The sequence below is a fragment of the Amblyomma maculatum genome, chromosome 1 (genome assembly GCF_055883805.1).
Source record: "Amblyomma maculatum isolate TAMU_Amacu chromosome 1, ASM5588380v1, whole genome shotgun sequence".
Classification (NCBI taxonomy): Eukaryota; Metazoa; Arthropoda; class Arachnida; order Ixodida; family Ixodidae; genus Amblyomma; species Amblyomma maculatum.
This window is the reverse complement of record NC_139344.1, coordinates 322,859,145-322,885,175: the sequence shown is the minus strand read 5'-3', so window position 1 is coordinate 322,885,175 and position 26,031 is coordinate 322,859,145. Positions and strand designations below refer to the sequence as shown.

At 44.4% G+C, this 26,031-nt stretch overlaps 1 protein-coding gene across 3 annotated transcripts in view; it reads right to left on the bottom strand.

Annotated features, from left to right (window-relative positions):
* The window catches only part of LOC146207283 (midasin), a 261,721-nt gene that overhangs the window by 31,640 nt on the left and 204,050 nt on the right, over positions 1-26,031 (bottom strand). For all 3 annotated transcript variants that reach the window (XM_084581249.1, XM_084581150.1, XM_084581196.1), the window contains exons 58-69: positions 24,263-24,391; positions 23,650-23,802; positions 21,470-21,596; positions 21,168-21,373; positions 20,405-20,520; positions 20,267-20,339; positions 19,712-19,898; positions 16,277-16,703; positions 14,056-14,191; positions 12,358-12,546; positions 11,918-12,085; positions 6,280-6,513 (exon numbers count right to left, since the gene is read on the bottom strand). In XM_084581249.1, coding sequence (XP_084437375.1) covers positions 6,280-6,513; positions 11,918-12,085; positions 12,358-12,546; positions 14,056-14,191; positions 16,277-16,703; positions 19,712-19,898; positions 20,267-20,339; positions 20,405-20,520; positions 21,168-21,373; positions 21,470-21,596; positions 23,650-23,802; positions 24,263-24,391 — 2,145 coding nt within the window. The remainder of the gene's footprint in view (positions 1-6,279; positions 6,514-11,917; positions 12,086-12,357; positions 12,547-14,055; positions 14,192-16,276; positions 16,704-19,711; positions 19,899-20,266; positions 20,340-20,404; positions 20,521-21,167; positions 21,374-21,469; positions 21,597-23,649; positions 23,803-24,262; positions 24,392-26,031) is intronic.

The following is a 26,031-nucleotide window of genomic DNA, read 5'->3' as shown; positions in this document are numbered from 1 at the left end:
GTGACAATGATTGGCACGTTTTCCTAGCTCATTTTGTGTAAAATAGAAGTACAGAGTGACACTCACTTGGTGGAAAAGGTAGTGGTTCTGAGAATACCTAGAGCAGTGAATGGCAGTTTTCCCAACAAAATATTCTTTACAACTTGCCCACTGCCTGTGGGAGGGTTCCTGGTACTAGTGTAATGCAAATGGTAACAAAGCGCATGATATGCTAAAGGTGTTCATTGTTAAGAAGCCACATTAGACTTCATTCAAGGAGAGCTTGAAGATACTTTTTTTTGTCTTATCGGTTTGGTTTCGTTTGACGTCCCAAAGCGACTCAGGTTATGAGAGACGCCACGGTGGAGGGATCTGGAATTTTTACCAGCTGAGGTTTCTTTAGCGTGCACTGACATTGCACAGCACATGGGCACTTTGTTTTTCACCTCCATTAATAGTGGCCGCCACGGCTGGGATTCAATCCCGCACCCTTGGACACAGCAGTCGAGTACCCTAACCACTACATGCTGCGGTGGCGCCAGGCATAAGAGACTCTTTTCCCTCCGTCGTTCTTTCACTTTTCTCTTTTCCATGCATCTGGGTCGCACCACGCTTTCTTGCCATGACCCCTCCAATGCTTTTCTTAACTCGCGCATCACTCCTTTTGTAAAAGAGTGAGCAGAAGTGCTCATTTTGATTGTGTCTTCATTCAAGTTTGCGCGCAATGGCAGTACCGCATTTCTTGCGTGGCAGTGAATTGTGAAACCACAACGCGTCATTGGAACAGACAAGCACTAAGCACTCTGTCAACCTTACTGCAAGTCTTGTTATCCAAACAATCGGTCTTGTTCCGAGACGCCTCACATTCTTTGCGGGAATGAACGAAAAGGGAAAGAAAGCACACCACATGGAGCGTGATTGTAGAGATTAGAGCGACTAGGCACTGTGATAACAAGCGCATACGCAGTTCCGCTGTGGCAGTCGCACTGCATGCGGTATGCTAAAACTAATCCAAGTGTGCAGCGGACTTAGTGGGCTGCTTTTTGTTCACTGATGAATAAGATGTTCTTGAAAGAGAAGCTACCTATATATGGCCTATATTTTGACCTAAAAAAATACTTTTTTGGTTATACAGTCGAACCCCGTTAAAAGAGACATTATCGACTCAAATTGTTGGCATCCCTATGTCTCCCATTAATTACCTTTTTTTTTAATAGACATCGTATGTAGAGGACAAGTTAGCCTTGACTGTTGGTACTCAGTCTCGCTTTTAACAGACATTTTAACATTAGATGTGGCCCCATCAATCTCCAGGTTCAGTTGCAGCCACGGTGAAAACAAACAAGAGAGACACCCGCGCTATCATTATTAATTACCATCTCAGCAAACAAAGAGTAGGTCAGTCAGCTATGAAATGATTAAAAGAAGCACCTGCGGTGGGAATGCGACATAGAGAAGCTTTTTCAGGCTTGCCCCGAATAGAATAAGCACGACTGCACATTGGAGCATCTGCACGAGCCTACCGGGAGCAGGCGTTGGGTTCTTCAATTAGTGCAGCTTTGTAACAAGAAACACGATAGATGTTCTGTCCGCTAGTCTAAAGAACACAGCAGAAATTGTCTATTACGTAACATTCTAGTATAAACAACAAATCTATCCGGTAAATGCGAAGAAAGTGATCAGCTAGTGATGTAAATAAGCCATTGCGCCAAAAAAACGAGATATAGCCAAGCCAAGACCAAACAAACAAAAAAAAAAATGACATAAAAACAGAAGTCGGTCTGCTTTGGCGAGGATAAACTGTTCTGGTTGCTATTCAATTATTTTCAACTGCAATCAGAAAGCCTCATTTGCTTTTTATTTTTCGTCAGAGTAGCAATTACTCACAGCCTCTGTTACCATTTGTCAAACAAACATAAATTTCTGAGCGATATTTCTGCTGGCGATGTTTTATAGTTTTGGCTGCTTTTAGCACCTTGGTAGTAAGCTGGCTATTTTATGTTTTCGTGGCCCTTTTTAGACCTGAGTTCTTGCAACTTTAAGCTTTAAGCGTAAGCTTTGTTGAACGTGAGATCCCTCTCAGCAAACAGACATTGCTGTAGTGACTCATCACTCAGTCCGCACACAAATCTGTCACATAACATGACGTCCAAAGGAAGCATGGTGGTGTTAGCAGAAGCTGCATCTTTTTCCTGCCCGGTAGCTGTCCTGACTGTGGTCAGCATCCCAAAATTGCAGCGAGCTGCAAGCTTCTTGAGTGCTGTTACGTAGGTGCTCACAGTTTCACCTTCCAGTTGATCTCGTTGCCGGAAGCAGGCTCGGCCATAAACCTCTGATGGCCTCGGGTCGTAGTGCTTTTGCAGTGCTGCAACGATGTCATCTTAAGGCACTTCCGCTGGTCTGCTTGGCTGCACAAGGGCGCAGACAGTGTCGTAGGCCTGCTCCCCACACAGCGTTAGCAGGTTGGTCCTCTTCAAGGCTGGGTCTGTGATGATGTTAGCTTCTTCAAAGTAGAACTGAAGGCATCCAACCCACGATGACCACGATGAGCCATTGAATTCCAGTCTCTGGTTCAGAAACCCTTGCGTAGCCATGGCTTGTCAATAGCGTTACGTAGCGCGAGTTGAATTCATATTTTTGTCGCCACCGTCGTGTTTGCACGTCGTCAATGTAGTGAAGACATAAGCGGTGCTTTTATCTGTGTTCATTAAGCACTCAAGATGGTGCGACCAGTGTCGGCCCAGGCGAAAGCCGTACTGGCCGGCCAAAGAACGAAGGGAACGGAGGCCGAAGAATGGGGATGGGATTCGCTTCCCCAAACTAGGGTGAGGGCCCCTGCTATGGGGAGTGGCGCAGACAGGGGAAAGTTCTCAAGGCGACGCACGGAGAGGGGAGCAAGGGTCTGTCCATTAAGGCGCACTGCTCTAGTCACAGAAAGGAAACACAGCACTTTGAATACAACAATCGAACAATTACACCGATCATTTGATATATCCAACTCCGCACCACGCACTGGAAGGTTCGCCTTCCCCAAAGACGATCGCATTACCCTCGGCCGTTTTACTCGTGACGTTTTCAAGCCATGTGCGGAAGGAACAAGAGGGAACTGGTATGGCGATGGACGGTCTAGAGCAGCGCAGCGCTTTTTTCCCCAAAGGCGTTCACATCTGCGGTGATCATTTGTCGCATGGCAGCACATGACGTTTGCAAGCCATTTGCATGAAGGAATGAGAGGAAACCGGGTTGGCAACCACATGCAGCTGTAGTGTTGGGGAGAGGGGAAACCACACGATAGAGCGAAGCACAACGGTTTGCCCATTCTTTCCTTCCTCCATGGTTGTGCGAAAGCACAGAAGGAAAAACTCTGCCGAGCTTTCTCCCATTCCATCCCATTTTCCGGTCTTCATTTGCAGCAGTATGCACCACGCATGTGCCGACAAGTCAGCTCAGCATGTGGCAGACATAAAGTTAATACAAAGACTCTAGAGGGAAAGCTGCCCGTTCACCCAATGCATTCGAGGGGTGACCGCGTGATTGCCGCCATTATCACACTTCATTGGTTGCCAGATGAATTTTACTTGCTAAATCTGGCACATGAAGATGGTTTGAAGCTGGCAACTTGGATCGTGGGAAGATGGCGGCGTGCAGCTAACCGACGGCGGGCGGCTACTGTTCAGTAGGTGCTGTAAACAACGGCAAAATCGTCGCGTGTGGAGCATTTCTTGTGATATGTTGCGTCGCGTACCTACTGTAACATCACATAGGTGTCCTGATTCTTCTGAGTTGTTATCGCAAGGCCGGCTATCCCTGCGATTGTTTCGTGCTTCGTATGCATTTCGTCCGTCGAGCGCACATGCATCTCCTCTGTGCCCGATCACCTGAAAATATGTCAGAAATTTGCTTTGGCGCAAGACGACGACCACAGTATATTAAAAAAAAAAAAAAAAAAAAACAGTGACGAATTCCACAGCAACGGCCCTTGGTCTATCCGGGATAGCTAGTGCTGCATACAGTAAATGTCAAAGGGTGCTCGTGTGTGTTTACTGTTGATCTGCTACGTCTGCTCGCAAACATGATTTCCAATTGTTCTACATCATTACTTTATGGCCAAGAAGGTGCCTGAAAGATTATATAATATGCTTGAAACTTGAAAACAATGTATAGAAATTTCCTACAGTTGTGTTATCGGCAGCAGTTTTTAAAACTTTTGTTCAAACCTTTGTTCATTTTTGACGCAGTGAGCAGAAACTGTGCTGGCCACAATGATAAATTTGATGATGGCGGCGAACCAGTGAGAAGCTCGTTTCCCTGCCCAGCTTTCCCTCTAGAGTCTTTGTATTAACTCTATGGTGGCAGACAACATCGGACGCTTTCTCCAGTGAGTGTTGTGAACCTTCTGTGGGCAATTTCCTAATTGGAGTTGCATAATTCTCCTCCCTACTCCGGTCCCTCCCCCTCCTCTTTTCCTTTACCCCTCCTTATTTCTCCTTTTCTTCTACCCTCTCGCCCACTCCTTTTCCTCCTCCTTCTCTACACTGCACTTGCCCCCAAGCACAACGTGACATGGTTCGGATCCATAGTGAGCGCTACGCTCGTTTCTCGTGTTGTCACAGACGGTGGCGCGGGGTCAGGTGACGACGTTAAGAAACAGGAGAATTTGGATTTCGCAACTAAGCTGGCGGCCATAGGGAGCGTCGAAGAGGATGAGAAGTCCTTGGTGGCAGATGCTTCTGCAATCAAGCTATCTTGGGCACTCTGCCAAGTTCGCTCCTTACCATTGCAGGAGCAAACAACAAAATTATAGTCAAAGATAAACACGCCGCGACATCATCGCTGCATAGTATCTTGGCGCGTTGCCAATAAATCAGCTGTGTGCTGCGAAGGCGCGAAACGAAGGAATGTGCCACCGACTAACCTTTTTTTTTTAATTCTTGGAGGTAAAAATGGAGGTTGATTATGTGAGTGAGTTGACAACGAGTCAAATGTGGTATTTTTCACAGTCGCAAGTGGCACCTCAAGCCGATTTCTGCATATCGAACTCTTTCGCGATCCTCTTCAAGTTCGATATACAGTGCAGTCCACTTATAACGATATTGAGAAAACCGAAAATCCGATTATTATAACTGATTATCGTTATATCTAGACCGACAAAAAAAGAAAAAAAAAACACTCACCCTCGTATTTTTCCGTACATGTAGACTTGCCTACTTACTAGCGACGAGTAAATCGGGTTGAGCAACGCTAATCAACATAAAGAGCACTAAACACTTTATTACAGGATATATCAATACCCATAAAATAACCCAAACATACTTTAAGAAGTCGGAAATTCGCGCTCGCTTGAGCAGCAGCTGAAGCTTGACAATCGCTGTGAGCATCGCTTCCAGTAGCGCGTACGCTGGTGGCAGTCCTTGTTCCGTGCACAAAACCGATTAGCAACTGGATGAACTGCAGGACATCCCCAGCCTTGATGATCGTTAAAGTCATACAGTGTGAATGCCCGTATTTTTTCACGAAGCTTCCAACTTTGAAACCCTACTAGAAATCCCGATGAATCTGCTCTTTCATCTCGAGAGCTGTCGCGCATTCTATGTGGGCAGCGCCATCTTGCACGGACGCACAATCTGCGATGGAGATGAGAATACGGCCGCACCTTTGCGCGGCAACAGACAGCGATTGCGATGATAATAGTGCTCATTTCCTAATCACGTGCAATGGCTCTTGCGGGTTTCGGGTATTCACGTCATTCTCTTCTTAATATTTTATTTTTATAAAACAGGCAGACAAATTTTCGTGGTAAACATCTATCGGGCGGCGATAAAACTATCGCTGTATTCGATTTACCGCCGATAGTCGATCATATTATCTGGTTTATTTTTACATCGGACTAATGGAAAAACTGATAAGTCCCAAGAATTTGATCGTTATAAGCAATATATCGTTATATCTGGTATCCAAGTTCAACTGTAGTGCGAATTTTCGGGGCCTCCGCAACCTATGTAACAAAGAGTCTACACTGTACCTCACATACCTTTCTCTTGCACAGTCATGCTCCGATCTGCAAAGTTGGCTCATATTGCTTAGCTGCATTCCTACAATGTATCTACAACGCTACAGTGCTAGTTTACTTGAGGCATGGAAACCTGCCAATATGTTGCCAACTCCATCCCTATAAATGGAAGGCATATGCGATGTACAAAACTTAGGATGGCTCTGCAACGGTTGAAGGCGATGCACGGAATTCCACTAATCTGAACATGCACACCAACTTCAGGGAAACTGAGAATGCAGTACACGTACCTCTGGGTTTGGGAAATCTGTGTCTGGTGGGGGGAGCTCTTGTGGCTGTTCACATGGACTCTCGTCGTCTTCGGCATCTGTAGGTGGTGGCTGCTCGTTCTGTGGTGCAGCCGAATCGTCCCGCGCACCCAGCTCGAGCTCCTGCTGCTTGCAGGCCTCACCGCTGGCCCCTTCCTCTTCCTTTTCGTTGCCTGCCTCCTCCTCAGGTTCATCGCCCTCCTCCCTGTCCCACAGCTGTGGATGCAGCCAAGTTGTGATTACCAGTGAGAGAAGAAGTTGCATTCATGCACAATGAAATTTGTGCTACAAGTCTATACTTCGTTTTCACAAGCTGTTTGCAGCACTATGAAATCTAAGAGCGATCTGGGCCAATAAGGACAGCAAGCATTATATGACTGTGTTCCTACGTGTCTATAGCTGACGACGGCACAAAAGATTACGAGCACAGCCATGCAGTGTGCACCACCCTCATTGGCACTGATTGCTTTTCACTTTCGTAGTGCTGCAAACAGCTTGTGAAACAGAGTATAATGGCTTAATACCAGGGAGCATTATGGAGTCTCTCATGAAACCGAAATCACAAGCTGTTGGTAATAGTGAAAGTGAGCTTGTACTGATCATTAGGACTTTATTACAATATAGGTAGAGCACTGGCAAACCTTCTTAGGTGACATTCTCATTCATTGTGTAACACTGTGAAAACCCATAATGATCTTTACATTGTGAGAAACACGGAGGCATGTAGGCACATACTTCAACTGACAACCTTTGAACTGCCCTTTATCTTTAATAAAAATATCTCAAATGAAAACCTGCGCACCCATTCAAAAAAAAGAAAGGAGGGGGGGGGGGGGGGGGGGGGGGATACAGTCTTCTGCAGCTTCATAATTACAAAGATCAAACCGGACAAGAATGGACCAACCTAAAAGCCCATTTAAGAAATTCTATGTTATGAAATGCATTGCAAAATAGCTCTGCCCTCTACTTTAAGTGAAATTTCAATATTTTCAGTAGTCTATCAGCTGCACATAAAGGACACAGAGGCTTGTTCTTTGGGTTAGGCATTGCTTGGTACCAGGGGTGTGCGAACATTCAAAATTTAGAATACACACTGAATATGGTTGCTATTCCATTCGTATGAAAAAAAAACTGCTACTATTAGGAATTTCTGAATATTTCAAAATTATCAATTAGACCTAAATTATTTGAATTCATCTCTGTTTCCTCACCACTGTACAGTGAAGCACCCTCAAAACAAGACGGGACCATCCCTTTAGTAAAGAGGGCCATGTGCACAAAGCGAAGCACTCGACAAAACCGGGGAAAAAAACGTCGTACATACTTCAATTTTATCTCAAATGCAGACAAACATAAAGCAAGTGTCCACTAGATAAAATTACCGTGATGCCAATGGATCTCGGCAGTTTTTTTCAGGCCCATTCGATAATTCAAGCTTTAAGTCAATTCGAACATCTTTTCTAGTCCCTTGAAAGCCGCATCACAGTCCTGGAATGCTGCTTGGTTCACAAAACTGCCGCCCGAGTTTCATTTAGGGTCATTTAGGATCAATCAGGCCCTGGAGCTGCCGGCCACCATCATATTTCAGCTGCATTTGCCCCTAAACGCTCGAAATGCCTCGAGATTGTCATATTGGATGTGCTCTCCATTAGGCAATTGCTGGAGAGACTAGGACAACGAACACTAAACGAAGACCTCACCAGGTCAGACATCAGACATACTAATCGAAACTAACTGCGTGGCATAAAAGCTGCTGTGAATGAAATTAATGCCGTTGCAGGGCACACTTAGTGCCCATTTTACGAGGCAAAACGCCTCTACAGTCCGTGTTGAACACCTAGTGCGTGATCCCTATGTTGAAGGTGCGATCACTGATCTTCGTCAGCCGATATCAGTTGGCAGGTCATCAGCAGACACATTTTCTATGCTCTCTTTGCTGCCACACTATGGTGACGGTCAGCGGCGCACCGATATCAGTGTACAGCGTCATTCGAGATCGGAGCAGTCAGGCGTGAGTCAGCCTGCACGGTGGCGCGGTGCCCTGCTGTCCGTGCTGCTGTTTTCTCTTGGGCCCACCCATAGCCTCAGCATGTAGCTGCTACGGCTCCTGTGGCATTGATTTTGGCCTCTAGTTCAAGTTCTTCCTGCCGCTTGTTTAGCAAATATCTCATGAATACGCAAAACAAATGCTTAAGGATAATAGCACATCATTCTGCACTTCTCGAGTGTTTGAAATATTTTCCCATTGATGCACCGATGCCGATGACTGCACCTCGATCAGTGCTAAGGCTGTTTACTAGCTGTACACAAACAAATATTGCTGTTTAGGTGACATACAATGCAAGCTGAGCTCTCTTAATATAACATTGTGAAGAACATGTGTGTGAGTGGGGAGAATTTGATAAAAGACGAAGAAGGAAAACCACGTTTGGAGAAAGAAGAAGAGGAAAACGTGGAGGTTGGCTTGAGGAGCGCGAGGCACGAGCAGGGGAGAACAGGCGAGCAGCGGAGCCGATCGGTTGTGCACGGAGCTCGGAGCGGTGCATCTTCTGCCAGGCCTGACCCGGGGATCCAGACCTGGGGCCTACCGGCCGCATCCTGTCCTGTTCCTCCTGCTGTCCCAGGCAATCGGGCCCGGGAGCACCACAGCTTCAGCTCATCGCCGCTGCTTTAAAGGCAGTTCGTCACAGGCACGGGCGTTCGGCGCCGTGCTGGACCCAGGCACGTCGGGGAGACTTGCCTCATCGGCCGTGGAACGGCAACCCGAGGCCTCGTGCCTCCACTGGGCCCCGTCCAGTGGCCTAGTCTTTCGCTAAGCCTGCCGAGGCACTACGTCAGCGACCCTACAACGCTTGACCAACCGGAGCGTCTACACAGACTTTCCTGCCTACCCAACGAACTGGTGACTGTAGACAATTTTGTGTTTAGTCTTCGTCCTACTTGCTCGTCCTACTCTCGTCCCGTCCATGTGTGTACATAAAATTATTCGTCGTTAAATTGGTCGGTCTGGTCATCTATTTAGATTGCTGTCTCTGAATAACCCACAGAACAAGGTGGCCAGAAGATTTAAAGAAAAGAACCTCACAAACATATCCTTCCTCTGCTGAACTGATAGTAGCTTCACTTGTTTGTCGCAGCACGATAAATATGCTAGCAGCGACGAGAAATGCAATAGTACCTCCGGGGAACACATTAACGCCATGTGCGCCAGCAGCTTCCCATTGATTGCATCTACTTTGACCAAATTGTGACCAACACTTGATAATAAATCGTTTTATTTGGCAGCATGTATTTGGCCTAGCATTTGCAGTAATTAAAACTGCCCATATGTGTTCCGCAAGACTTGAACTACAATCGTCGGCAGCTTTCAGCAATACTTGATAAATTAGGTTACACCAGCGTTTTCACCAGTTGTAACGCGCCGTGTGTCATACGAAATTGAAGATTTCATATCACTGTGACTGGGATTGTACTGTGCCGATGTATTAATTCACTGAAACTACTTAATTCGCTGCCTGCAATCACCGAAATTGATCGAGAATCCAATGGATCTGATTTGTCTACTCGTAGTGGAAGGGGTTCGGCCTTGGCAATTTGGATCTGAAAGCATTAAATGTTCTTTAGAAACGCACCAATATTTCAAATCTAATGCCCAGTTCATTTTCATTGCCAGCTCCATTTCACTGGGAGCAGGGAACCAGCGAGACTTCTCATTCGCACCTCTGTAGCCAGAACAGCATGCCAAAGTGTAAAAAGTGCTCGACATGGTCTGATGTAAACAAATTAATTACTCGAATGCGCAAAAGCACAGTAAATGTCGAATTTTGCTGTCAAGCGAACAGCTTAAGGGCTTCCTTCACCTAACAATAGACTGCAGCTCCTCGAACGACGCGTCCTTTGCTGCTCAACAGTGCCGTGAGCAGTATATGAAGCTCTCCCATAGCGTCATGAAAAAGCTTCGTGACCAGTAAGCATTGAAGGACTCTGGCCATATTAATGACAATTTCCTGTATTTAGCAGCAATATGAGAGTCAACCCGGTTTCATGCAAGTCCTTGGTGTACAAAAAACTGGTACTGTATGGAATCCTGTATAAATTTTATATTAAATTTTTCAGTAGGATGTACATTTCTGTGCAATTCTAGCTAATTTTATTTGAAATTAACACGTGATCTTTAAAATAGGTGACAAACAGTGCTTGCCTTTTTTTAATTTTATTTATTATTTTTTTTTTTTACTGACCAGAATCGATATATTAGAAGGCAATGTTTCCCATGTTTGTATAGTAAAAGCTCGTTAATTCGAACTTCACGGGACCGGGAAAAAAGTTCGAATTATCCGATAATCGAATTATCGAATGGCCTCGAAAAAATTGACCAGAACCATTTGTATTACGGTAAATGTATCGTATTTAGTCGCGTAACGAACTCGCTCGCATAATGAAGCCAACCAGCCCCGATTTGTGCCTACGAATCTGAAAAAAAAAAAAAAGAAAGGCGGCAGTCGTTAGCGCGTTCCTCCGTTTCGCGCCAAGATGCCGCGCAGCGATAACGGCGTGTTTATTTTTTTACTTTAGCTCCGGCAGGGGTGAGGGAAGCGAACTTGGCAAAGTTCCAGCGCTTGTCCGGTTGTGCAAGCCTCCTTTTCAGTACGTTCTCTTTATCATGCTATAAGCGACTGGGGCGGGCGCCTTCTACTACTGCCACTCCAATCATAGGAACGAACGGTGCTAAAAGCCGGCGTCATGATCGCGGCTGACTCGCGTGCGTCCGCTGACGACTGATGGGTGAAAGAATAAATAGCTATCGCAAAAAAAAATAAATAAATAAATAAAAAATAAAAAAAGTTTAACCCATAGTGCCCGTCCGAGGTCATAGCCTTTTATGAGCGTTGGCTGGGACCGCGCCGACAATGCTTATCCCTATTCCCAAATTAACAGGGTTGGAATTAACGAGTATTTAGTTGCGAGCTACGGAGGTTGCGCAGCACAGAGAGCAGGCAGCCACCGCCGCGCGGCCATGCACTGACCCTGCCGCGTCCGCCGTCCCCTATCCCTCCAACGCCGCCGGCCGCCGCGCCGGTCATGGCGCCATTTAACTTTTACCCACTCTTCCATGGTTTTACCTGGTTCCATCTGTTGTCCCCATTCTGGATGTGCGCAGCCTCTAATTATGCCTTCCGATCGCGGAGGTGTTTCTTCACTTTTTTTTTTTCCGCGTGATGTGCGCCAAGCCGCCCAGACGCGGTGGCGCGTGGTTCGAATTATCCGTAGCGGAACCGACTCGCGTTCGAATTAACGGGCTTTTTTATACACAGATCTCTATGCAGCTTGGTCAGACCAAGTAGTGTAGTTCGAATTATCCGAAAATTCGAATTATCGAGGTTCGCATTAACGAGCTTTCACTGCATTTGCAAATTTCAACATTCGCAAGCCCCTACTTGGCACAAACGGGAAATATACCTATACAACTTTTCATGCCCTACATCAGGTGCTCAGTAAAATATGGTCTCCCACAAAACATCAAAAGCACAGACCGGTTAGATGGTGGTTTGGGTGCAGAGGACGATCTCAGACAGACAGACGACTGAGCACAAGGCAATATGAATAGAAAACAAGAAACCTCTTGGTCAAGCTCCTGGTTGGCTTGTACGTCTCCCATTTGGTCTTCAAGTTCTTCCTCATCATCTTTGCCATCGTCGTCGCTCTTTTCCTCAGTGCCTTCATGCTCTTCAGGATCCTGAGCGACTGCGTCAAAGTCCTCGGACATCTCCACCCCCTTCTCTTCCTCCTGCACTCACAAGCAGAGCATGCGTTCTTACTAGACGACCTAAATGCCACAGAAACAAAGCTGCCAGAAGTTTGGTGTGAGAAAAGTGCTAGCAAATAAATGGTAAAGAAAAGAAAAATAATAAATACAGCTGCATGAATTGATTTATTGTTAACCAGTAGGGCTCAAGACACTTTGCAGGAAAGAAGAGATTAAGTTCAAAGACAAAGCAAGCAACAAGTGCAGAATGAAGCTTGATGTTCTTACTGGTGCACCTTCCCCCAAGACCTCACCTTTGGCTGGTTCTCGTCCTGCTTTTCCTGTTCATTTTGGAGGCCCTCTAGCTGGTCTTCGGATTCAATTCGGTCGCTGACATCCTTGGTACCCTGGCCTTCCCCTAGTCCGCCATCCTCTAGTTCCTGAAATTCGGGTGCTCCTTCTCTCTCGATCTCCTCTCGCCACTCTTCAGGGATGCACAGGCCCTGAGGTAAGCAGGAAACAGCTTGAAACATGGACTATTCATTCAATCACGACATGTCTCATAGAAAGGAGGAAAGGAAGACCAACAGTGGGCAATAGTTTCACCAGACTTAGTAACAAGCTACCACAACTAATTAATATCCACTTATGCAACTAGTTCTTTTGACTTTGTACAACGAAAGCTGGGACAGCTGGAATAGCAGTGACATTAAGGATAGCTCATTAGTTAGTGTATTAGTTTAATGTTACATATAGCTGCAATAACTACACTGAGTCATAACAAGAAGGTTTTGCATGGCAACGTCACTGATAGGTTGTGCAGCTAAAGGCATAGTCCTGTCAGAAGGAACACAGTTTCATCTGTGACTGCAAACAACCTGATCCTCTCACTCCTTTAGCCCTTCTAGCAGATTCACAACACCCAGCCCATAAATCCGATAGCATCTTTTGCAATTTACTCTAATTGTTTGATTTCTGCGGCAGTTCATGCATTCTAACACAAAGATGACAGCAGAAGCTTCAGCACACTGGTCATAAAAAATATGACTTCATTCTAACCATATAACAGCAATGAACTGAAGGGTGTCCTCTCTGCACTGCTTCTCACTGCAGCACAGAGCACGTCTAAAACGTGCCATGGCTCTACGTGACAAAGAATTAAGCTTTTCTGCTCACTCCAAATTCCTAAAACACCTCTGGGCACCTGCATACTCTAAGGATACGAAAATGAAAAAATTGAAAATCCGATTTTCAGGCCGATTTTCGGTGCCAAAGAGCCGTGTCCCCCCTTAACAGGAAGAAATATATACAGGACTGAAGATATATACAGGAAGAGACAGTCAAGGAGCCAAACAATGAAGGACCAGCGTTCAAATATGCTTCATCTTCCTCATCGACAATCTACTAGCACAAATGTTTGTCCTCTTTATTCTCTTTAAGTCGTGACATAACCCACAACAGCAAAAAGCCCTGTCTCGGTGCTATAGTGAAGATGTATCAGAAGCACGGCAGCATAGTAGGGTTGTCGCCAAACCACATGAACGACGTCAGTCACAGGGTGGGTGGATGACGTTGAAGAGACAGGACTAATTTCACAATTGGAGAAAGACTTGGTAAGGTTTGGCGTATCGAGACAAAAGCTTTTCAGAGTATCCAATGAGGGAGAGGGACAAGAAAAGAGGATGAGGAACCAGAGCACATCCCGATGCCGGCAGTCGTAAATGCTCTTCTGCTTGACTTGAGATGTACTGAGACAAGCATGAGCAATGAGCAATAAGTATGGGGATCAGTACCGTGTGCTTACACCAATAATGCAATGGAAAGGAATATATTTACAAAAGAAAATTGAAGATATATACAGGATGAGGCAGCCCAGAAGCAAAACAATATGGGCCCAGCGTTCGAACAAACTTCGTCTTCCTCATCAACCACCGCCAACACCATACTTTGTCCTCCCTTTTCCCTAAGGTTAAGGCTGTGACAATAGTAACATAAAAAAAACTAATAATTACCTTCTGGGCAAGGCTGATGAAGACGGAATTAAGCACGTGGAGCAGCTTCAGCTCTGTCCTGTGGTAGGCAAGCTGCACGTTCACCAAGTACTGAGCCATCCCCATGTACTGCCGCAGCAGCGGCAAAAGTCGAGCGCTAGGGAGTAACGATAACAGGGCCGGTTATGAGATGAAAACTCAAACTACAATTTCGAAAAGTGAATTTGTCGATACTGTAGCACCACATTTGCCAAAGAGCGCCAATGAATTTAGTGGCTGAAGGGGATGCCTGAGATTTTATTTACTACAGTGCGAGTGTCCAGCGCTCAGTTTCACCGAACTGCATGCTTCACTGAAATTTTTGACCATGTTGATCGTACAGTCAAGCATCCTCAAAATGCAATGGGGCTGTTTTGTGAAAAGAAACTTCCTTTATGAGAGGAGGCACTTCTTGACAGTGCACAAAGGGAATCACTTGACGACACAAGAAAAAGACGTCGTTATCACTTCAGTTTCATCTCAAATACAGAGAATCATCATGCAGGTGCTCATCACATAAAGTTACTGTGATGCAAATGGTTTTAGGCAGTATTTCAGGCTCATTCTATAATTCAAGCAGTTTTCCTGCATCCTTGTAGGCCAAATTAACGACAGTTTACTGTATTCAGCAATGATATCACAGCTCCACTTAGTTTCATGCAGGTCCTTTCTCTAAAAGAAAAAAAAAAATATAAGAAATCCTGTACAAAATTTATTACTGAGAAAGAAATTACTCCCTAGCTCTCCAATAACCAGCTCCTCTTTCTCTCTTTCCACTTTCACTTCCACCTTTCTTCCCTTATGGCACTGTTCAGGTGTCCGCAGAACAAGTGTGACAGATACTGTGCCTTTCCTTTCCTGTGAACCAATTATTATTATTATTATTATTATTACTACACACTTATGAGCAATTCTAGTTTAACTTTGTTTGCAAATACTAAGTGAATTCTGAAATAAACAAAATGAACATAGTTTGCTATTTTTAATTTTTTTTTTTTTACTGATGAGATAATCTATGTTCGATTCTATATTCGAAGGCATTTTTTTTGCATATTCATATTTGGGAATTTCAATATTCGCACACGTGCACAAATACTGAAATGTAATATGAATACACAAGCTCTGTGCTAAACAAGCTCCAGAAGAATGAAGCAGCTGACGCTGAAACGAGAGGAGCAGTGCAGCACACTTAGAGCGCAGTGAAGTGGACAGCAACAGCCATTGATAGGCGGGGAATCGGAAATTGAAACTGCGCTTGAACTAAGTTTGGATGCATCCTCTCAGCCGGCAGTAGAGATTTTTAGTCCCATCACCACGGTAAATACGCTATTAGCAGTAGCTACAACCTCATGGCAAGTGAGGTTAGACAAGCAAGAGAATGGTGGCAATGGCATCGAATTACCATATTGGCCATACGACTTTAAACACGACAGGATTCGGGTATTCAGTCCTGCTGGTGGCTTGAAACCAAAGTTTTTTTTCTCATCCGACTCTGAAGTCTGGAAGCAAGGTGGTAATCTGACCATTTCGCCCGCACCACTAGCTGGATGCACAGGTACAGACTGACTTCTCATAACATAGTTTTCTTTAGCTATGTCATACAATGAATGCTTTAGCCAATAATAACGTCATGACACTCAAGTAATGGAGCTCACCGAGACCGAAACTGCAAGAGTGAAATAGGGTAATTTTTTAGGCTGCTGAATAGCTATTTGAGCTCATTTTCATGATTACTAGATAACCCTAAAAAAAAAAAAAAAAAAAAAAAAAAAAAAAAAAAAAAACTTAATAAAATGTAAAAACGCTCTGTATCTATTTAAATAAAATGAAGCTGGAAGTACCATAAAAATTATACAGCAGGCGAGAAGCGTAGCCAGGGGGTGTTGTAGTGTCAGAACACTCCCCGCCCCCTCTCTCCTCTTTTTTTTCTTGCATATATACATTTTTTTTTTAAACCAGGGGCATATAACGTACCCTGAAATAAAAATAAATTTTGACTACGACACTGCAACAGACCTTAGACATACTTACAATGTCACATAAAAAATTTTATTACAAGTAGTGAAAATCTGACCTCATTTTTAAGCATATCAGCATAGTCACCATATGAAGCTATTATTAAGGCATCACCTGTCGACTTAAGATCACTAACGACACACTCATCTTTCCGAGATGAAAGAAGACGGCCAAATGATGCACCCACCTTGACCTGCTAGCTTTGATGTTTGTTCCATATCGTGCAAGCTCTTGAACCAAGCGGTTTGCAGCACATCCCACTCGCTCCATGTCAAGTCTGTCAAAGGCCTGGGACAAGCATTCTCTCAGGTGTTGTAATGACTGCTCTGGGGCAGATTCCTGAGGTGTACCAAGCATTGTGTGCAGGGCCTGCACTGCAAGCAGGAGCCTTCGAATCAGTATGTCCCCAGCGGAACTGTCATGCTGCTCAGGTTCTGGAATCTCCACTTGATGCCACTCCCTGCACAACACCACGAGCGGCTCAGCAAGCTTCTGCAGGGTCTTGGCTAGCGGTGGACACAAGGTATGGCTGATCTGCTGGGCATCCTGGCTGAGGCAAGCCAGTTGGTTCACAATTTCTTCAAGCAGCACAGTGCTGGGGTGACCGAGGACATCTGTATGACATGCCAGAGAGCCAATGGTGAGCATCAGTTATTTTTCAGTGATAAATAAAATGTTCTGCCCATTCCGTTTTACAAAACTCCCTCAGGACTTCACTACCCCTTTTCTTGAGAAAAAGAGAGGGGAAAAAAAAAAAAAGAAAAGTTACATTGTATACAGGGTTCTCTCCAAAAACATTTTGAGAGGCGGACATTTGGGGACCGATGGGAGAGGGGGAATGGCTAAGTAAATAGCCTCGCTGCATTTTAATGATACTTCACCGCACAGCCTATAAACTGTGTGGTGATGCATCCTCAAAACACTAAGGTTTCGCTAAACTTGGCGCACAAGAAGAGCGGAGGAAGCACATAGATGTAAGACAGAAAAATATGAGTAGGCGTTAGGCCTTTGATGCGTGCTGCAGTGTCTCAAACGGCGTGACTGGTCACATCAGTCATACAAAGTTGTCCCCGAGTATAGCAAGTCTGAAGCTTGAGAGATGGGCAGTGGTGGGTGGATAGTTGGAGAGGTGGGTGATCGGCAAACCCCATCACCTACTGTCGGGAGAACACTGGTTGAATACATGCTGAAGCAGAACACCAAACACCATTGGTCCCTGCAATTGCTAGCATTTCAAAGAATGCCAAATTAAGGAGAATGACAACTTCAAATGAGTATTTGGCATGATCAGCTGGCAGTCACACACCATACATAATATGTGTTTCCTCTAACATTTGCAAAATTCTTACAGTGTAAGGTGGTCAAAAAAAAAAAAAAAAAAAAAAAAAAAGGAAGAAAAAAAGAAAAAAGAACTTTCAAAAGGAAACTAAGGCACGATGGGTGTGAGAAATCATAGGAACTATGCTTTATCTAAAATGTACCTACATTTAGCAATATTTGATCTAATTTAATCTGTCTCACTGAGAATAATAATCACTAGTTACCTCTTGTGTCACATGTGTACCGATATTAATACTGACCATTCACATTTTTCTTTCTCGTTCTGCACGAGCGAGGGCAACCCTAGCATAAAAATCGTGACCAAGCAACATCTGAGTACATTTAAATAATAGCACAGTCTAGTGGTTAGCCAAGGGAGAGTCGGTAGCTATGGAGACGATGACGTCATATCAATTCTTAAAATAGGAAAAAGTTGCCTTATGATTAGAGAATCGATAATATGAAATTTGAGTGCTTCTCTTGAGGTACCTGAACCATTAGCTATTGCATACAGAGTCATACAGTGACAAACAAAGGCAGCACTTGGCCTTGCCATCGATGGCACACCTCAGCTCAACTGGAGTATTTTGCAGTAGCAGCAGTGGCAAATCCTGCCACTCTCACACCTTTCTTCTTTACTATCATCGTTATGCTCTCGTTTACCTCTGCTGTATCCTGTTTTTCCATTTCTATTTGACCACTTCTGAGGCCAACGTTGCCCAACCAAGGAACAGGCACCTCAGAGTTGGACCCTGAAACTCAGTCCCTGATGACCTGAAGTGTGACAACGATTGTACCCACACAACAGACACAGAGCACATGATGCGCACAGGAAGCTCAATGGAAAAGGAACATCTACTAGTGTCATGTAGCAATGTGTGCGACATCCAATCTGAACCATTTGCATCATTTTATCATGGCAGGCACTTCCTCTTGCTTCATTGTTCTAAGGAACAATGTCCATGCATTTAGTCATTACTATCTGTTTTCTTGTGAAGCAATGAAGCCATGACAAATTTACTGCATTTTGGGTTGATCACGGCCACAAAGTGTAGGACAATAACAAGGGAGCTAATTGCCAAGGACAGCAACGAACACATAGGGAGTTTTTTGTTGACGAATGTGAAATAATAATGCAATCATGGAGATAATTGGCTACAAAGCCAAAGAAAAAACAATAACATGCACATGCCGCTGGTTTTTATCTTTCTTTCTATCTTCGTGATTAGCGAATACGAACCATCAGCATACTACTTCAAGCAACCATACCAGAAGAAGCAAAGTTATACCATAACCTTGCCCTGCTGATTGGACAAGACATTAGAAAAAAGCACGCAGGACATCATGCTTGCCTTCAGTGCGTACAGTCACCGACCGATTTTTCGCAGACTCTGCCATGGCACAGTCACGCGCTTCATAGAGTCAGTGATAACACCGACCAATGCGCAACAACCGGGCCAGTAGTCGCAAGCATGCTTCTATCACTTGACCATACGTTACGGCTTGGGTGTATCAGCGGTGCAGGTCACTGCGGGCCTCTTGCATGTCCATGCGGCCGCCGCGAGGCTGCTTGCACGTGGCAATGAGCGAACATGGACAAAAAAAAATGTTGCGTGCCTGTCTAGTGCCCTGAAAAGCGCCCGCTGCCAATCGACTACAGACATTGAATCTAGTTCGCTTTGCACCATACCATGTGTGCCAAATAGAAACAACCTCCGAGAGAGCTCGCAAGATAGCATAGTTTTTTTTTTAAACCACGATTTCCACTGCTCTCATGGACGGAGACAGCCATCACTGCCATTTTTTCTTTTCTTTCCTTTTTCTTTTTTTTTTTCAGGCGGTATAAAAAAAAAAAGGAAATGTGCCAATGTAAAGTCATGTGGGAGCAGTGGGGTTGCACCTGAATGCTTACTGATGTTGCGCGCCTCTTTCCATTTGAATATCGCGCCGCTCCGACCGTGAGAATAAGGAGACTGACACAGAACAGATTAACCCAGTTTTCAAAACTTCTCAGTAAATTAAGTGAGGTTTCTATTCTGAATTCAACTTTTCTGACTGCCTGGCTTTCAGGACGGTTTTTCAACCCCTCGAGTATCTGAAAAATCGGTCCGTGAATGTACTGTTTTTACCATCATGTCAATAGCCCCATACACACCAAGTTGGGATGATGGGGCATTGCATAGGCATGATTACAACATGGAAAATTTGTTTTCTGCCATGCTCTCGTAGGCTCAAAAGTCAGCTAGGCTATGTGTTGGCCATCACTCCCTATGTTGTCATATATGTCTGTGTCCAGCCCAACCTTTGAAGGCAGGATGCGCCAGTCGTTGTCCACATCTTTGCAGCAATACTAGGTGTGGCTGCAACTTGTCAGCAGCCTCTTTGACCACGTCCTCCGCAGGCTCAGACGGCTTTGGCCAGGCCTTGAGTAGCAACAGCGTCTCCTCCAGCTGGCAGCTGCTCTGGAAGATGGCTGATGACAGCTTACCCTGCCAGTCATGCCAAGGTCCATGAAGGTTAAAATGAGAAACAAAGGGCAGTGAAACACATCTAAATTATAAGAAATAAAATCAGAATGCTTTGAATACAAAGGTCACAATTACATTTCTAGCTCGAAAAAAATTATGGCATCTACCATTTGAAGTAAAAGCAGCTTCACACTGAGCAGTGACTTGGAATGCCCTGTCACACCTATGACACACAACCACAGTCAAGTTTGCTCCAATTGCTGTTTGCCACAAGGTCTCAGTAATTGCTCTCTTTTAGAAAGAGGCCTAAAAATGTTTGCCAGTACACACTCTGCACAGGCAGAAGTATCTTACGCTTGATGTCAGCCTGAGCTTACTCACACACTTACCTTCCAGCAGTCCAGGAAATGTTGTTGCGGAAGCACACTTCTTGAAGATTCTTGCAGAGAAACCGCCAAATGCCTACACACGCAGCAAAAGAACACAGTGAGTAAAAAAAGGAGGCCACATCAATCTGACCTACTTACTGGAGCTTCTCCAGATTGCAGATGGCCTTGTGGGAACAGTTGCGATCTTCCACAGCTAAAGTAGCCAGGTGGCCAGCAAAGCCACAGCATCTCTCCATCACTTGAGGGTCAAACTCCTGGCAAAAATAATGTGCAAGAGACCCGATGTTGCACTAGCAGATATGTTGAGTGCACTCCATAAAAGCCTTGAAAGACCAAGAAAATTACAAAATCTGCTTGCACAAAGTCATCCACGTCCACTCTTAGGGTGAGCAAGTGGTCGCTCTCTTCAGAGGGCCTTTATGTCTAACAGGGTCACTTCGTTGTGCAACCAGGTCAGATAACGCTCCAATAAAAGAGGCCACACACTTGCATGTTCACTTTAAGAGTGGAAGACCCTCTACATGTTTGTGAGTTTACAAAATATAGATAGGAATAAGAGCGTGATCAATCACAAAGAATGATCATCCCTGGAAACTACACCACTGGAAGAACAAGTGAAACCGGGCTGAAAGTCGTGAGGTGGAAGTGTAGGAAGCAAAAATAAAAGATGAAAAAGTGCACTTAAGCCTTCTTATGAGCAGATATGGGAAAGTATTGAGAGTCTTGTTGATTCTGCTTGGTGCATTCAGTGCATTCACTTAACACTATGCTAACAGATCTCACATGTATTCCCCCAGATGGCATATGTGCATGGGGGGGGGGGGGGGGGGGGGGGGGGGGGGGGAATGTATTATAAACATAGCTAGTGTAATAAACTGCCCTAAATACAAACTGAACACACCTTGCTGGGAAAACTGGCTGCTAGCGTAGCAACACTGGAAACACAGCGATAGTAGTACCGGTGACACCCAGTCCAGTTCTGGTTCACGGCATCAAGAGCGACTGAAGACAAGCTCTGTTTCACCCCTGACGGAAGCTCCAGTGCTGGGGCTTCAAGCATGCTTCGTGCTGTTGGTCCAAATAGCTGGCCCTTGCGGTGGGACAGACCTGCACATTGTTAGAAGGCCACGACAAAAGCCAAAAATTAGACATCAAAAGTGTTTCTCGGACATATTCGCTTCCAAAACAAACTGCAGAGCTCACCCATGTGTGCCAAGGTCTTGAGCAGGTCGGCCAAAGCCTTGCGTTTGCGCTGCTGGACCATGCGAACTTGCTTCTTGCGCTTCTCCCGCTCAGCTTCTGGCTCTGACTGGCTGCCCCCTGTCTTGGCCTGCATTCAAAACATTTGTTTGCTTTCCACAGCTTGAAAGGCAAGGTTAGCGCAATCTTAGATGTGCTTATTTCTACAGCATAATGCAGCTCACAGAACAAGTGTTTGCTGGTGTGAACCCTTTTAAGAGGGACCTGTTCTGATAAAAAAAGAGAGAAGATTGATAATGAAGAAAGCAAAATCAATTCGGTCAGAAAACAGTAAGAGTGAATTTAATAGTTTATGCATGAATACAATGAACCTGGTAAAGGCAACAAATGAGAAAAGAACCAACTCATGCAAATTGCTCAGGAGGTGCATTTTCTGCAAAATGGTGAGTGCCATGAATGGCCTGGTTCATTGCCTGCAGCTGAGCAAGCCATTGCATGCTGGAGGCCAAACATGAAGGCTCAAGGTGAGTGCTTCATTGAGGATGAACACAGAAAGGAAGAATTTAAAATTCACCAAGATTACAAGTCAATTTCTGTATAGAACTCATTGATTCATAAGGATTAATAATCCCAAAGCAATTAAGGCTATGAGAAATACCTCTGTGGAGGGCTCCAGATAATGTTAACAACCTGGGGTTTGTTAACATGCATTGGAACTGCATAATACACAGGCACCTAGTGTTCCACATCTATCAAAAGACAATACCACAGCCGGGTTTGAAAATGAGCACCTCGGCCCTTAGCTAATTTTGCTATTCCATAAGTTTGAGCAAGTGAAAAGCCTTAAAATATGGTGATTAGTAACTTCTGGATACCTGACGTGCACAGTGTCCTGGTTCCTAAACATAACATGTCTGTAGTTATCAAAATACCAGTTCTTAGTGCTAGGAATGAGACCACGATGATAGTGTGAGACAGTACAAGACATTGTCGCACCTTTCAAATTTCAAGTTCTGGGTGAATGAAAGAATCCTTGTGGACCAACTACTTTCTAATGAAGTTCTAGCTGTAGTTCATAAATGATTACAAAACCAACAAAAGGAGATTTTTCTTTTGTACTTCCGGTGCTGTAGCTGCTACAAAGCACCAATATTGAATTTTACATGAATATGTAATAATGGTAACCTTTCATGGTTTTTCCACATCAGGGACTTGCAGCAGTCAGCAACAATTGCTTCACTGGAGCGTTACTCTCATCCTCTTGTAACCTGAACGTGACAATGATACCATACGGAGGCAAGGGACATAACAACCAAGCCCACGGAGTTCATCTTGTAAATTTGGACTTCAAGGAACAGGGAATAATGTCAGAATCATTCACACGTTTCAACTTACAAATGGCTCCCCAAAAATATAATTTTTTTCTTTTTTTTTTAAATATGCTGTGGTAGGCCTTAGCTTCTGAAAGTGAGCAAAAACTCTGCCAGCTTCGCTTTTATTCAGCTGCTCCTCTATTTTGGCACTGGCTGTTGATGCTTCAAGCACCATCTTACAATGGGGATAATAATTATGCACAGCTTTCTTGAATGCTTTACTGAGTGCATATTAAAGAAAATGTCAAATAGCACTGCTGGAATATATTTTCTACAGTTTCTTTCATGGTGCAATGTGGTAGCGGTGCAGCCTCCTCAAAACCAGTGTCACCATATGTGAAGAGACGCACTACACAAATTGCAAACATCATGCAACAAATGCCCTGCTTCAGCGCATGACGAAGTAAGTGATGCAAACGTGTTGGCGCAGGAATGGCGTGGCATTCTCTGCCGAGATTATGATAAACCAGTGACATGCACAACAGCATACAAAACTGTAAAAAGCTACTCCATAAGAGGCTGGCCAATGCGCAGCCGGGTCGCCATTGCCGCAGACCGGAATAACCCTTAAGAAATGAAAAACACTGGCTGCGCTGTTCGCACTACAGCTGGACCCTAGATAAGAAATGTGAGGAAATTTATTGGTGTGAGCACTAGCACGGTCAGATAAACAAGTGTCCGACACCATAAACTTACACGTCCATTGGCTGGGATCCCAGTGGCAGTGGAAATGTCCAGATTTTCCAATAAACAAGGATTTAAATACTTAGATTTCACCACACACTGGGGTTGAAGAAGGTATTTACTCACTAAGATAGCATCTTCTTGCTCGAACGCCTGCACACTGGCTGCAACTTCAGCAGCCAGGTCATCCAGTTCTTGCGTCAGGCCGATTAACTTCATGTTTCGCATCACTCGGTTCAGAAGCTGACGCATCCTCCAAGTATAGCGGTGTTGCTCATCCTAAATGGAATGAAGCATCAAGGATGACACTTGTGATATCGTAACTACAAAAGGGGGGTGTGCTGACAGAGAAATTTCAAACCAAATCAAGTTCCACTGGACAGAATACAACAATGAAAAAGTAGAAACAACCAAATTCTGAATCCGATATTAAAAACTACACTCAAGATAAAACATTATTTTTGTTGCTGTTGCCAAGCCTGTCCACTACCTGTTTACTTAACGGCACACCAGTGACTTGGTCCGAGCGCACCTGGCCATACAAACCACCACAACAGCACTGCATGCAAAGGCAGCAGAATAGCATGAATGGCACTCTGCCATTCATGCCGTTATATAGCTTCCTGTCCTATCAACTAGCATAATCCTGTAATAGCTATCGCTATAAAAAAAAAGCACGAATGTCGGTTGAAACATTGGCAAAAAAAAAAAGTATTGATGCAATTGCGCATGTACCTACCTGACGTTCTGGCACAGGGCCTAGAAAGTGACCAGACCCGACTTTCAGGCATAGGGAGCTGGGCTCTCCAGGTTCTGTCTCCTTGGTTGGCTTTCCAAATGCACAGTTAGCATCTTGCTCAAGCACTCGCTGCATCCAAAGAAAAGCAAAAGCTCGTTAAAACCAGCCTGGAAATTGCATTACACCTCTCGACATGGCTTCAAGATGAGAGCAAATTTGGAGAAATGAAGAACCTCTCTGACATAGGGAAGAGCTTAGAATTTTGAAACTGAGAAGCAAGAATATTTGAAGCCACAAATCAATTTGTGGACTTCTAGACTGTAAAAAGATCTAAAAAATAAACTTTAACATTAAAATTTGAATTTCCAAACTTTATAAAACCAATTACCTGCATTAGAATCTTGATTACAATAAAACCTTGTTGATATGTTTTTAAAAAATGTGGAAAAAACATATTATCCGGTAAAATGATCTGAACTGCCTGATTTTGAAAAATTTAACAGCTGAATGAGGTACAAAGACAACTAGAATTGAGACTTTCACTGCATAAAAGTGTAGATTAGCATTTATAGATATACAGTATGCTCATCTTTTTTTTTTTTTTTAGCTCCCGGAGAATTCAGTCCGTATTTGCATTGTCCTATGCATGGGAGGTAGTAAAAAATTCGGTTCGTAGGGGGTAATGATGAGTCGGGATCGCTTACTTGGCTGTTTCCGGATGTTTTGCCCCCTTACACCCGTGACATGTGGAGAAGCCATCGCAATAACTAACAGTCGCTGCGTTTTAGCTCATACTGCATCCCCTAGACCGTTCGTATGCAAGCGAATATTTCTAGCTATCAAATGGATCACTCCTTTGCCTCTAAGGCACTGCAAAGAAGCCACTGCGTTGTTTCTCAAAGTCATGTTTCTGCGGGAACAGACGTCTCATATGTTGGCTCGTTAGCCTTCTTTGATGTTTTGGCCTTTTGCACCTAGGCACTGCAGGAAAGCAACTGCGGCGGGTCAGCGACGATGATCAGTTTTCATAGTTGCGAGCGATCGTTAGCATGTGTACGGTTGATCGCAAAACGTATTATACGAGCACAATTTATCAAAATTTCGAACGTAGCAACCGAGAGATCGTGAACGTATCTAGGAACGTATTAACTGGGAGAAAAATAGTGCAACTCAATGAGAGATGTCTCACTGCCCGTAATTTTGAGTGCATAAAACAGTATATTGTATGAATCGGGAATGTATCAATGAGATTATACGGCTTTCAGGGGACCACACGAAACCACCACATAATCTGGGTGTTGTATGATCAGGAACCTAGCAATACTGATGCATTCATATTGTGACCCCACTTCCTACTCTTGCTACCAAAATTAATTATACTTCCTCAAGCCTTTATTTTCATTCTGCGAGAGTTAAAGGGCAGCTGACACACTTTAAGGTGAATAAGGCTCCCTTGCTTAAAAAGGGCAGAAATAATCGCAAATAACAAGGTGTTTTTTTTTTAACCAAGACAAGCAACAGCACATTAGCACTTTGAGCAAATGCAACTGTTGCCCGTGATTGGCTGGGGCTGTCATGACATCATTCGCGGGATCATTCGCATCTGGCTGCGCTGATGGTGTCGCAGTGTGCGCATTGCTTTAGGTGACTTGACAGCTCGATTTAAATTATTATTGATTATTGGAGCACTGTAAAACAGCCTGGACTCTTACTGTACACACTCGAGCCGCCAGTGGCCCCAAAAGATGGCGCAATCAACAATGCTGTCT